The 13065-nt window shown below is 37.7% G+C and overlaps 1 protein-coding gene across 1 annotated transcript in view; it reads left to right on the top strand.

The window, feature by feature from the left end:
• Positions 1 to 12862, top strand: part of tmeff2b (transmembrane protein with EGF-like and two follistatin-like domains 2b) — a 106171-nt gene extending 93309 nt beyond the window's left edge. Inside the window, exons 8-9 of the mRNA XM_021476996.2 lie at positions 2059 to 2217; positions 12219 to 12862. Coding sequence (XP_021332671.1) covers positions 2059 to 2217; positions 12219 to 12315 — 256 coding nt within the window. The 3' untranslated portion in view covers positions 12316 to 12862. The remainder of the gene's footprint in view (positions 1 to 2058; positions 2218 to 12218) is intronic.
• The last annotated feature ends 203 nt before the right edge of the window (positions 12863 to 13065 follow it).

Here is a 13065-nt window from a genome sequence, read left to right as displayed (position 1 = left end):
TTTCCTAAATTTTGTAACTATTTTAAAGAACACTAGCTAATAGATATCCCTAAAACAAACAGACTGAAACTACCATCTGAAGTGTTTTATTTTAACTTGACGGGACATTTAATGTCGTTTTAAAATGCAAAAAGACATCATCAATTAATATAATACTGCAATGGTTTGCATTTATTTATTTCTACACTGAAAAATGGAATACTACAGTGTTATTTAAAAGTACACTTTTATATTGGATTAAGTGATAAATAATGGCTTTAAGATTTAACCTATTATATTCAATTTGCCTTAACGCAAAAAAAAAACTAGTTTTTTTTTAATTCATATTTTTAATTGAATCCAGCAGTTTTCAAGTTATATGACCACATGAAAAAAGGTACTGCTTATGTAAAACATTAAATATATAAAAACATTATCGTATTTTTAATGACAACAGAGAATCATTGGATTAACGAGGACCAGAAAGGACCTTGGTTTAATGTCTCATCTGAAAGATGGCGCTCATTGAGAGATTATAGAGTCCCCTTCACTATACTGGGACATTAGGACTCACACAGACAGCATGTTGAGCGGCCCTGCTGCCCTAAACAACACCACTTCCAACAGCAACCTAGTTGTCTCATGTGGTCTCCCATCCAGGTACTGACCAGGCTCAAACCTGATTAGCTTCAAACAGTGAGTAACCACTCTAGGGCTGTAGGGTGATATGGCTGTGGCAATGATACTTTGAGAGAAAAACATTGTAGTTGTAACAAATTACAGTATATTTTGTTGGTTCAAGTTGGTTCAAAGCATACTTTTTTTCAGTGTAGTACTAAAATCTGAGAACTGGATGACGTCAGATTCAAAATGCTCGTTTGATTTTTGGATGTATTAGAGTCAAAACTATTTACAAGGGGATTTTAGGAATCCGAGATGGCTCAGTGGTTAGCACTGTCACCTCACAGCAAGAAGGTCGCTGGTTCAAGTCCCGGATGTGTCAGATGGCATTTCTGTGTAGAGTTTACATGTTCTCCTAGTCTTCGCATGGGTTTCCTTCAGGTGCTCCGGTTTTCCCCACAGTCCAAAATCATGCGCTAGAGGTGAATTGAATAAACTAAATTGGTCGTAGTGTGTGCAAATAAGTGTGTATGGGTGTTTCCCAATACTGGGTTGTGGCTGGAAGATCATCCGCTACGTAAAACATATGCTGGAATAGTTGGCGGTTCATTCCGCAGCCCTTGATTATTAAAGGGACTAAGGTGAAAAGAAAATGAATGAATAAATTATAATTATTAAATTATAAAATGGGATTTATTTAAAAATGTGTATTGTAATTTGAAATTTATAAACATAAATTGAAAAAGGAAATGCTTTCAAATGTATTTTGGATCTTTTCTTTACACTAGACCCAAAAAAAAAGGCAAAAATCTAAAAATGGACAGATGCATAAAAACAAGCGTGTTTTGGCCTGCAGTGTCTCGCCTTTAACGGACAGCGTATAATTGATTTGGGAGACGCACAGAGAAGACAAAATTAGGAGAGAAACGAGAAATGAGAGAAGATGATGAAAGTGATGAAAGATGTGAAAGAAAAAAGTATGAAGAAAAGAGAAGAGAACTGATATTGTGTGTGCCTCCTCCTAAAAGATGACTCACTCCTCCTGCCAGCTGTGTGTGTGTGTGTGTGTGTGTGTGTGTGTGTGTGTGTGTGTGTGTGTGTGTGTGTGTGTGTGTGTCGTCTAGCAGGTGTCCCTTTAACCGCCTCCTCCGAGAGGTCGAGGCTCTAATTAAACAAGACTATGTTTTTCCCAGTGTGCATCAGCTCCCTGCTGCACACTCACTCCCACCCCACACACACACTAACACAGCTTTTTTTGCACCTATAAACACTGAATGCCTAGTAATTATCCGCAAACAGTGGCATCAATGTCTTGCTACCATGTGATTACGTGCACACTTTCACTGCCCTCTATTATCACACCGACACACACTTGCCCAGAGTCTATTGATTATGGTCCGTCCATCTTTTTTTTTTTTTTGCTGTAAACTAATATTTGATCTTGTGTGTGTTTTGCAGTTGTCATTCTGGCTTCATCGGGCCGCAGTGTGACAGGAAGGATTATAATGTGATGTACGTGGTACCTGGCTCTGGAAAACTGCGTTACGTTTTGATCGCGTCCATCATTGGAGCGCTCCAAGTGGCGATTATCTGCCTCGTAGTGCTCTGCATCACACGGTAAGCAAAACCACTGATAATGCATATATCATGACACAAACCAAAGAAAAAATATCTACAGCTGTGAGGAAAAAATGTTCGAGACCACTTGGAAATGTTATTATTTACATACACACAGTTAAAGTCAGAATTATTAGCCCACCTGAATTATTAACCACCCAGTATAATTTTTTCCCTCAATTTTAGATATAGAAGATTTTTTGTCAACACATTTCTAAACATAATAGTTTTAATAACTGGTTTTGCATTTGTCTGTATATTTTTGAATAGTAGATATTTAATAGTAGACATTAGGGCTGCTAGATTATGGTAAAAATCATAATCATGATTATTTTGGTCTATATAGTCTATATTTGGTCTATTTGGTATTTATATACTGTATATAATATGTGCCTTCTGTTATTTGTATATAGGAGATTGCAGGGAGATTGCAAAAGACCAGCTTCTGCTTTAACTGGACTGACTGAATAGCCCCTTTCACACAGTGATACCGGTACTATCAGGACAATTTCCACGTGAAAATGACACTTTAGCTACAAAACATATATACACACACACACACACACACACACACACACACACACACACACACACAAACACACACACACACAGTTGAAGTCAGAATTATTATTAGCCCCCCTTTGACTTTTTTTTTCTTTTTTAAATAATCCTAAATGATGTTTAGCAGAGCAAGGAAATTTGCACAGTATGTCTGATAATATTTTTTTCTTCTGGAGAAAGTCTAATTTGTTTTATTTCGGCTAGAATAAAAGCGGTTTTTAATTTTTTAAAAAACATTTTAGGGACAAAATTATCAGCCCCTTTAAGCTAATTTTTTTCCCGATAGACTACAGAACAAACCATCATTATACAATAACTTGTCTAATTACCCTAACCTGCCTAGTTAACCTAATTAACCTAGTTAAGCCTTAAATGTCACTTTAAGCTGTATAGAAGTGTCTTTAAAATATCTAGTCAAATATAATTTACTGTCATCATGGCAAAGATAAAATAAATCAGTTATTAGAAAGGAGTTATTAAAACTATTATGTTTAGAAATGTGTTAAAAAAAATCTTCTCTCCATTAAACAGAAATTGGGGAAAAATTAAACAGGGGGGCTAATAATTCTGACTTTAACTGTGTGTGTGTGTGTGTGTGTGTGTGTGTGTGTGTGTGTGTGTGTGTGTGTGTGTGTGTGTGTGTTATACGTATGTTAATAAATAAAGGTTTAAATGAGCATTTCATACAGACAATTAAAAAAAAATTCAGACAGGTGGGCCTTCAAAATTTAATGAGAGCAAGAAGTGGGCCCTGAAGTGAAAAAGGTTGAGAACCCCTGCTCTAAAGCATGATATACTGTATTTTGTAGTTTGCATAACATAAAAAGAATCAATTTGTTATCATATTTGTTATCTATTAAGCTTAAAAATATGTTCTGGGGTGTATGAAAAAAAAGGGAGAATTATTATTAATTTAGATGTATACTCCATTTGTGCATCACAGAGCATTTGTGACTCAAATGCGCCGAATCAATATTAAATCAAACCCTGATAAATATAAAAATATGTCAATTAGAAAAGCTTATATGTAGTTCATTTTCTGAGCTGAATATCTTTGCAACAGAACTCCAGTTGTCAGATGAACATAATACAGTATCCAGTTGTGGTGTCAGGCACAATCATCTCAGAGACGATTGTAAATGGATTGTATTTTGAGTCACGTTTCTATTGGTTTTGATTCTTCACAACTTGTTTACATTGAGTTTTTTGACTCTATTAGTGCCGCTGTTTCTGGGTGAGTCAAAGTTGTATGGACAAGACCAAGGTCAAGATTTTCTCTAGATAATACATTCAATTTCCAGAACCCTTGACACATGCCACATTGGAGCATTCTTTACTACTGATGCAGCCTTTTAAAAAGCTCTATTCAACATGGTTATACGGAAGAACACAGCACATGATATTTAAAAAATAAATCTGTTTGGGTGTAGAACAAAACAAGTACTACGCCAGTGAATGATTCACTTTTGGGTGAACTATCGGTTTAAGATATCCAAATACACTTAGCTGTATATTAATGTATTAACTGCATCTCTACAGAAACATAAGAGTATGTCTTCGGTGACAACTTTACTGATTATAATGGGATGAAAGTGTTCCTGTAATGTCGCACTGCACACTGTTTCGGTGTATAATTTATTCACAATTCAACAGCTTTGTTTTTCTGCTGCAGAGAAGGACAGTGTGATTTTCTTGATTGTCTGATTGAGTCAATAACAGCTTCTCAGCTCGGTCTAAATGTGAAGCTTACATAAATAAATAATATGGCATGCAGTTGCCTGACAAAGTAAGCTTATAAATGTAAATTCTGCACAGAGTGTTTTGTGAAGGTAAAGTCATACTTTGATCTGAACAAACATGAAGTGAAGTTGCATCCAGTTTCCCAACAAATAAGCTTATTCATGTACATTCTGTAAAATCTAATTGCAATTAACACTGAAATAAATGCTGGCTTCCCCACAATGTCTTCATATCGTCCCAACAAAAATTTGTTAAGTTAACTGAATCGTTTTTACAAATGAAATTTTATTGAACATAAAACAATTAGGTTATCCCAAAAACAACTCAAGAATTGTGTTGATTTAGCTGGTTTTTAAATAAGTGTTATGAAGCGGAAGCTGGACAACGGACGTGTGGATCCACATGCAGTTTTATTAAAGAGAAGTAGTGGACGCAATGGTCAAAACAGGAGCATAAAGGTAAAAGGTAATCCAATAAACAATCAAAAATACAGGTTGAAAGGTCAGGCTAGGCGGCAAAGAATCAAAATGTTAAAGATGTTTGATATAAATCACGGCAAGACAAACAGGAGAAACACTTCCTAATGTTGATGGGAGCAACAAGACTCAGCAAAGTGTGAAAGTGAGTGGTATATAGTTCATGTAATCAGTGGAGATGAGCTACAGCTGTGTCTGTGACTGAGTGTCCAGAGTATTGTCAGCTGTGGCAGGGGTTGATGTGCGCAAAGATTTCTGGGAGTTGTAGTTCAGTAGAAATACTAGAAGTAATCTCCAGCGAAGAAAACACAGCTGGCAATTACAACAATAAGTAGTTTGAACAAGCAAACCCACACTGAGCAAGACATATATAATTGGATGTTTTGTAGGATCAATCAAAAGAACATTTTTTCCAGCCCGACAAGAAATACAGCAAAAGTGGAAGGCATAGGAAGGGAAAAATAATCATAACATATGAAATATTTAAGTATTGCAATACCCGATGTACACTCAAACAACCATGAAGTGTTTCAGTACATGGTATACAATGAGCCTCGAACTCCATTGTTTCCTCAAGCTCCTTTAAATCCCACACAGAAAAAAAATATTCAAAGATGACTTCATGAAGTTACTAAATTTTAAACAATTATTTGGACTGAGTTTAAACAAACAAATTGCTAAATTTAATTCGTTTAAATTCAACACGTATAAATAAGTTTTTTTCACGTATAAACAATTTTGCAGAAATGTGGATCTAAGTATAGGGTTTTGAACATATTCAAGGTGATTTAAAGTTCCTGGATGAGCCTGCATTATTTAGGGGTTGTTATTTCAGAATAACAACTTAATGCCTACCTGTGATCATCTTCTCCACCAGTTGAAATTACTAATTTAAGACATCTACTATTTTGACAAATAAAAAACGATTATTTTACATGTATTTCCAAATATGTCACTGTATCGGTGTGTGTGTGTGTGTGTGTGTGTGTGTGTGTGTGTGTGTTTGTGCGTGTGTGTGTGTGTGTGTGTGTGCATTTGTGAGTGAGCGAGCAAGCAGGCACAGGCATAAGCTGCAGAGCATCAAAGCAAAGCTCATTAATATTCATGACCATTCCAAATAGGGTCAAAACCAAACTTTAGGGATTATTCCTGTGGTTGCAAATGAGCATATAAAACCATTTCTGGAGATTTTTTGAACCCACCTAAACCACATACTTACTACGTAATTATCAGAGAACAACTATACATATTGACAACAATGCAATCCATGCCACCTAAATGTAAAATCTGTAAAATCATAATTGAAATACCGATTTTAATAATGAAAACCAACATACACATGCATATTCATGAAGAGAGAGGTGCGGGGTCTCAGATTGATCGGGGTGCTCATTTACTCTGCAGTGCCTTCTTCACCTTACAGCCTGCCACCGGTTTCTATAGCAACCTACTTTCTAACTGCAGCACTGACTTGGGAAGGTCTTCCTCTTATCAGTCTCCTCTCCTCTCTCTTTCGTCCCTTTAATTTTCGGAATCCCTGTCTCAGTCTCTCCTGTCTGTCTGCCTCTTACTCTCTCTGTCGTTCCATCCAGCTAATCAGAGATGCTCCGACTGAAGCACACGTTTGATCAAACACACTCCTGCAAGGGCGCGCAGTGATTAGGTGATTGTAATGATTCTGTGTCACCGCATTGCATGCAGAGTTTGAGAGCGACAGGGAGCAAGCAAAAGTAGTGGTTCGGGGGAGATTGTAAATACAAAGAGCGGGGAAGGAAATCAAGCACTCTCTGATGAGCGCTCATTCCGACTCTTTGACCTTTTAAAAGTGTACAGCCCGTCTGTTTTTCCTCCATTTCACCTGTAAGCATGCTTTCTGAGGTGTCCAATGTGCAACGGTCATGTTTTGATTGTCGGTTTGTCCTGTAACGAGGCTCCCAGGGACGACTAGAGCTGTGGAATGGACTATGATGTCATAATAGCTCCGTTGCCCTCAGTGTTTGGTCCCCGGGGGGAAATTGCCACTTGCTTTCATATAATCAGCACAAATGGCCTTCGACTACAGTCAATTTAATATAACTCTCCAAAAGTAGCCCTGTAGGATTCTGAAGCAGAGGGTTTATTGATTAAAGACAGCCAAAGATTTGCCAAACAGACTGAACATGCCGCGAAAGTGGGTCGCAGGGATTTAAAGTGCAGCTTTTTTTGGGATAACTTTTGCTTTTACAACTTCAGAGGGTGAACAACTGGGTTAAAGTGTTGTCATAATAAAGATTGGTGTGAAACTGAAACATGAATGGGAAAAAAAAGTTAGGCCATCCTTAGTAATATTTAGTAATTAATAATGGAATGCTATTGTGCCCCTTTGGAACCGAATTCCAGTATTGTGACAGCCCAATCACATGGCATTTTTAAAGAGTCCATTTCCTGGTAACATTTGAGCACTATTTTATTGGCTGTCAATGTGTGTGTCTACACTAGCCAGGCAATTTGTTCTGAAAGCGGTTCCATTGATGCTGTGCCAGGGCTTGAAATTAACCTTTTTGCTTGGTAGCAACGGTGCTCCTAACCTAAAAAATGCAGGTGCATCAGTCAAAATTTAGTTGCAACAGATTTATTGCATTTGTAATCAACACTAATTAAGCTAACAAGCAAAAAAAAAAAAAATTATATATATATATATATATATATATATATATATATATATATATATATATATATATATATATATATATATATATATATATACATATATTTATATATATAGCGGTATTACTTTACTCAGTGCAAGCCTGTTTGCGATGGTATACGTGGTGTTAAATTTTACATAGCTGCCACTTGCACGGCGGACAGCATATGGCGATTAAATGAAGGATTAAACAACTTCTCATGCAAGATGTAGCTGAAAATTCCATCCAACAGACTTTTCGTAGCGGACTTGAAGCCAATGGAAGTCTTTTATCCATTCTTCGAAAAGAGTAAATGGATTAAAATTTACCAAATGATCACTTATCAGATGTGTCATTATTTGTAACTTTATATGGTTTCTAAAACAAAATCTGTCAGTGTTATTTTCATTTTCATCTTCAGCCCGAAGAAGGGGAAAGCATTGCGGGATTTGTTTACTGCAGCAAATTGATTTGACAACTGTTTTAAACTATTCCTGAACGCTGCATTTTGCGTTTCAAGTGCAAAGATGCATTCTGCGTAAATGCCTCCTAAATGCGCGCATATGGTGAACATTTTACAGTAAAAACTGGTCGCACACAACAATTTTATGCACTCGCACAAATGCTCCTAAATATATTTTGAGGTCGCATAGATAAAATTTCGGGCGCATCTGAGACCAAAATGGTCGCAATTTCGAGCCCTGTGTGCCATTACCATTACAGCAGTGGTCTTTTTAATATCACACTGACGCCAAATCTTTTAAGGAAATCGTATATAATTTGGGAAAAAAGTGTGAATAACCACAACAGAATGTCTAAATAGATTAATGCATCATGCAAACTAAAACTCATTTTTAAAATTAGTTTTTTTAAGTGAAAATGTGGTAAATATTAGTCTTAAAGGAGCTAGGGTTGTCTCGATACTGGAATTTCGTATCAATCGATACTTAAATTTCAAAAATGACAATTTGCCACTAACATTTGAGCGCAGTTGAGCTTGTTCCCGAACAGCACTGATTAGCCATTGTGTTCACGTGCTCAACAGAAATGACTGTGATTGGCCGTGAAGGTTCACCGAACTCACCGCTGTTTACTGAGTGTAAACACAGATACAGGGACACTGGAGCATTTTAAAGCTTCGAAGACCAGCTGGTCGGCCACAGCCATATCACGCACTGAAGCTCACTCACTGAAGCTAAGCAGGGCTGAGCCTGATCAGTACCAGGATGGGAGACCAGATGGGAAAATTAGGTTGCTGTTGGAAGTGGAGTTAGAGAGGCCAGCAGGGGGTGCTCAACCTGTGGTCTGTGTGAGTCCTAATGCCCCACTAAAAGTGAAGGGGACACTACCCTGTCAGTGGGCGCCGTCTTTCGGATGAGACATTAAACCGAGGTCCTGACTCTCTGTGGTTATTAAAAATCACCATGCCACTTCTCGTAAAGAGTAGGGGTGTAACCCCGTTGTGAGGCGTTAAACGTCGACGGAAAACATGAGCAAAAAATGTCTCGGTGTGCACGGGCCTTAAGTGGACGCTGCACACTGGTGGTGGTGTGGAGAGACCCCCTCATGATTGTGAAGCGCTTTGGGTATATGGCCATACACAATAAATGCACTATATGAATACACATTACATTACATTACGACTGAACTTGTAAGAATTAGCCACTAAACTGACAAAACGTAAAATACTTACGTTTTCTTGTGAGATCAGGCTGAAAAACCCAATTTTAAAAATGAGTATTAGTTTGTATGATGTATTAATGTATTTAGACGTTCTGTTGTTTATTTGCACTTTTTTTTTAATAATATAAAATTTCCTTAAAAGTTTGGAGTCATTGTGATATAAAAAAGACCACTGCTGTAATGATAATGGCACAGCATTAATGGAATCACTTTCAGAACAAATTGCCTGGCTAACGAAGACACACACATTGACAGCCAATCAATATCCAGCTGACATTAAAGAGTTCAAGCATGTAAAGCAGCCTGCACTTAGAATGAACACAAAATTATCATCTGCTGGTGTGGATGCAAATATGTATTGTGCTTGTGTTTGATTATCATTAGTGTTATTTGACTATCAAGGTATTTAAAAATTTGAGATTTGCTCCACATCCATTTGATCTAGAAAAAGTAATAATTAGACAGACAATCTTTTAGTTTGTTTATCTAAAATCTACCCTTTTTTATGTGACAAATTGCATGTGCCATAGTATTTGGTACACAAAATGAGATGAGAAACTATATATATATATTCAATCTTTCACTCACTTGTACTTAGTCATTTTAGCGAACACTTCAGATACTGTTGGCTGGTTCCTGTTGGTTGTGCGTCTTTTTTACCGACGCCATTATAACGACACAGATCACTGCCTATTCACGAGTCCCGCAGAAAAAGTGATTGACAGGTGGTAATTATGTGTGTATCTTGCCTTTATTCATTTACTGTATGATTTGTTTATGGGTAAAACAAAGACCATCCAGGTCAGGTAGTTTAAACGGTAAGCTACAAATAATTAATTGGTCATTAATTAATTAATTAATTATTCATAATCGAAAATCGAATCGAATCGTGCCTTTAGAATCGAAAATGTAATCCAATCGAGGATTTGGAGGATCGTGACACCGTTAATATTCTTACATTTCTGATCAAATAAATGCAGCTTGGTGAATATAAGAGACATTATTGGTGAATTATAAAAGACATTAAAAGTTTTTCTGAACAGTGACCTAAATGTAAAACACTCTTTGCTTGAACAAAACTAAATCAAGATTTGTCTTCTATCGTGTATGAAACTGCCCCAGAGTGTCACAAGGGGGTAAAACAGCTAAAAACTTTTTAATTAAAATAGGGCAGCAAACCCTTTCACAGCTGCAACGAAATATTTATGGCAGTTAATCTTCTCTCCCGCCATTGGCTGGCAAGGAAAATAAGTTAATTTTAAGTGCAGAAAGTAAGACTTTAAGACCTGTAGGTGATTAGTTTCCTCAGCCCGCGCAGCCAGTAAGTTAAAGGTTCCCTTCACTGTGTAAAAGCCCGTGTTTGGAGCGCGAGGATGGAACTAATTAAAACGGGAACAGCTTTTGGTCTGGTCAGGAATCAGTGTCCCTCGCGAACCCTGCTGCCTCCGAGCCGATTTAAGAGCCAGCGGCGCATTCTGCCCTATGCAAAACATGACATTTAATAAAGCGACGAGGAAAAATATAATAAAGATTCCCTGAGCTTGACGCTTTCCCCTGCCGAGCTGCTGGCGACGAGAGAAGCTGTTAATGAGACAATTTAAACCACAGCAAGTGCCTGTTTGTCGCTATCTGATACCCATCCGTCTCCCACGTCATCTCACTTGATCAGTGCATTTTATACATTATAATTAGAACTGTCGATTTAAGTTAGAAAAGTAGTACAACTCATATTATATTAAAGCTCCTTTTTTTTAACACATTCTATCATGTCTGATTAGAATGTAAATTCTGTGTTCTGAAAATATTTTTAAACAGCATTTATATTGTCATATAGCACAGGTATTTAAGCATGTTAACGAGAGCGAGAGAGCGCCATGTCCGCCACTTAACCATTCATTCATTCAATTTCTTGACGGCTTAGTCCCTTTATTAATCCGGGGTCGCCACAGCGGAATGAACAACCAACTCATCCAGCACCTTTTTACGCAGCGGATACCCTTCCAGCCGCAACCCATCTCTGGGAGAGATCCACACACACATGCATACTCCACACATGCAAACTCCACACAGAAACGGCAACTGAGCCGGGGCTCGAACCAGCGACCTTCTTGCTGTGAGGCGACAGCACTACCTACTGCGTCGCCGCCACTTAACCAATATATACTAATATAAAACTAGTGCATAGCTACATCACAAGCATAAATCACGCCATGGACATTACATTAAGACGCCTACTGGTTTAAAAAAGCCTTTATATCAAAAGAAAATGGACAAATGAGAACCTTTCTGTCATAAACTATAGTAAAACAGCTTGTTAAAGCTGCGAACAGATTGGATACAGGAATAGAGAAAAGAGCACTCTTTAATTATCAGCTGTTAGTCAGCGCTTGCTCTTTTTTTTCCTGGTCATTGCGCCTTTACTGTGTAAATGCAGACGATCGCATACAAGTCACTTTTAAAAGATGATGTAAGCAGGTCAGCAAAAAATCAGATACAGTCACAAAATCGGAATTGATCATCAAGATCTGCAGTGTAAAGCCAGATTTTTTTGTTTTGTTTACTGAAACGGTCCTCTATAAAATATGCTTTTGCATCTCCACAAACTATAAACCACTAAAGCCTAATTTTCTTTATTCTTTATATACCTTTGGGTGGTTTATGCTAATAATCCAAATTGTGACTTAGACATCTGCAGTAATATCTGGACTGGATTGATGTGTGTTTTTTAATATACAATAAATCTCTTTTGTAGCTTTAACAGATCTTATACATGAACCACAAGGATTAAACAGCATCAAATGGCCAGTTTTAATTAAATAATATAGTACTGTGAGGAAAATAAAAGCATCCTGTGTGTGTGTGTGTGTGTTTACAGAAGGTGTCCACGTGGGAATCGGATAGCACGGCAGAAACAAAACGTTCCACATTTCAACTCTGAAAACACCCTGCGGGCCTCCACCAGACTCATCTGACGAACCTTAAACTTCGAGTGACATGTGCTAAAAGACAGCAGAGAAAGGCCCCAGGGAATTGTGGGATCACACACCCCTCCAGACAGGTGATGCTGGGTGTGTTAAGAACAGAGGCAGGACTCCTGGCAGCGTGCTGATCGTCCCTTAAATCCCAACGGACGCAGGAAGGGGACGAGCCACACGGGACGGGCCTGCGGTGGTTTTTCCACCGGGCCTGCAGGCTTGAGTGAGACTCGGTGGGAAAGAGAACAGGCAGTCAGTTTCATCAAAATGTCAGGGTACTGCCAAAAACAGCTCTTCCCTGGGGTTACAACAGTCTGGAGAAGACGAGTGCTTGTGGACGGATGGATGGATGGATGGATTGATGAGTGGATGAATGACTAGAGGTGTGCCACATGTTGCCTTGTATTTGTTGTCATAGAAGAAACAAGCCTTCCGGGGCTCTCTTTGGTTATGTATTATATATTTCCAATAGGTTAACATACTTGTGATGTTTTTTTCTTTGGTTTTTATTCACTGTAATGTAAATAAATAATTTATATCATGTGATTGGTGCAACTGTGTGTATGTCTTGATTTCCAAGGTGCAAAAACAAAACAGGTTACACATTATAATAAGGTTTATTTGTTAAAATTCTATACAAATATTTTTGAATGGCTTTTATTAATATTTTTCTGAATTTTTATCTTTAAATGGAGAAGACAGTGGAGATACCAGACAGGAAACTGAGGGGAGCAGAAAGAGAGGAAG

This window comes from Danio rerio, chromosome 6, assembly GCF_049306965.1.
Source record: "Danio rerio strain Tuebingen ecotype United States chromosome 6, GRCz12tu, whole genome shotgun sequence".
Lineage (NCBI taxonomy): Eukaryota > Metazoa > Chordata > Actinopteri > Cypriniformes > Danionidae > Danio > Danio rerio.
The sequence above is the reverse complement of the archived record's forward strand: the minus strand, read 5'-3'. Positions and strand labels throughout refer to the sequence as shown.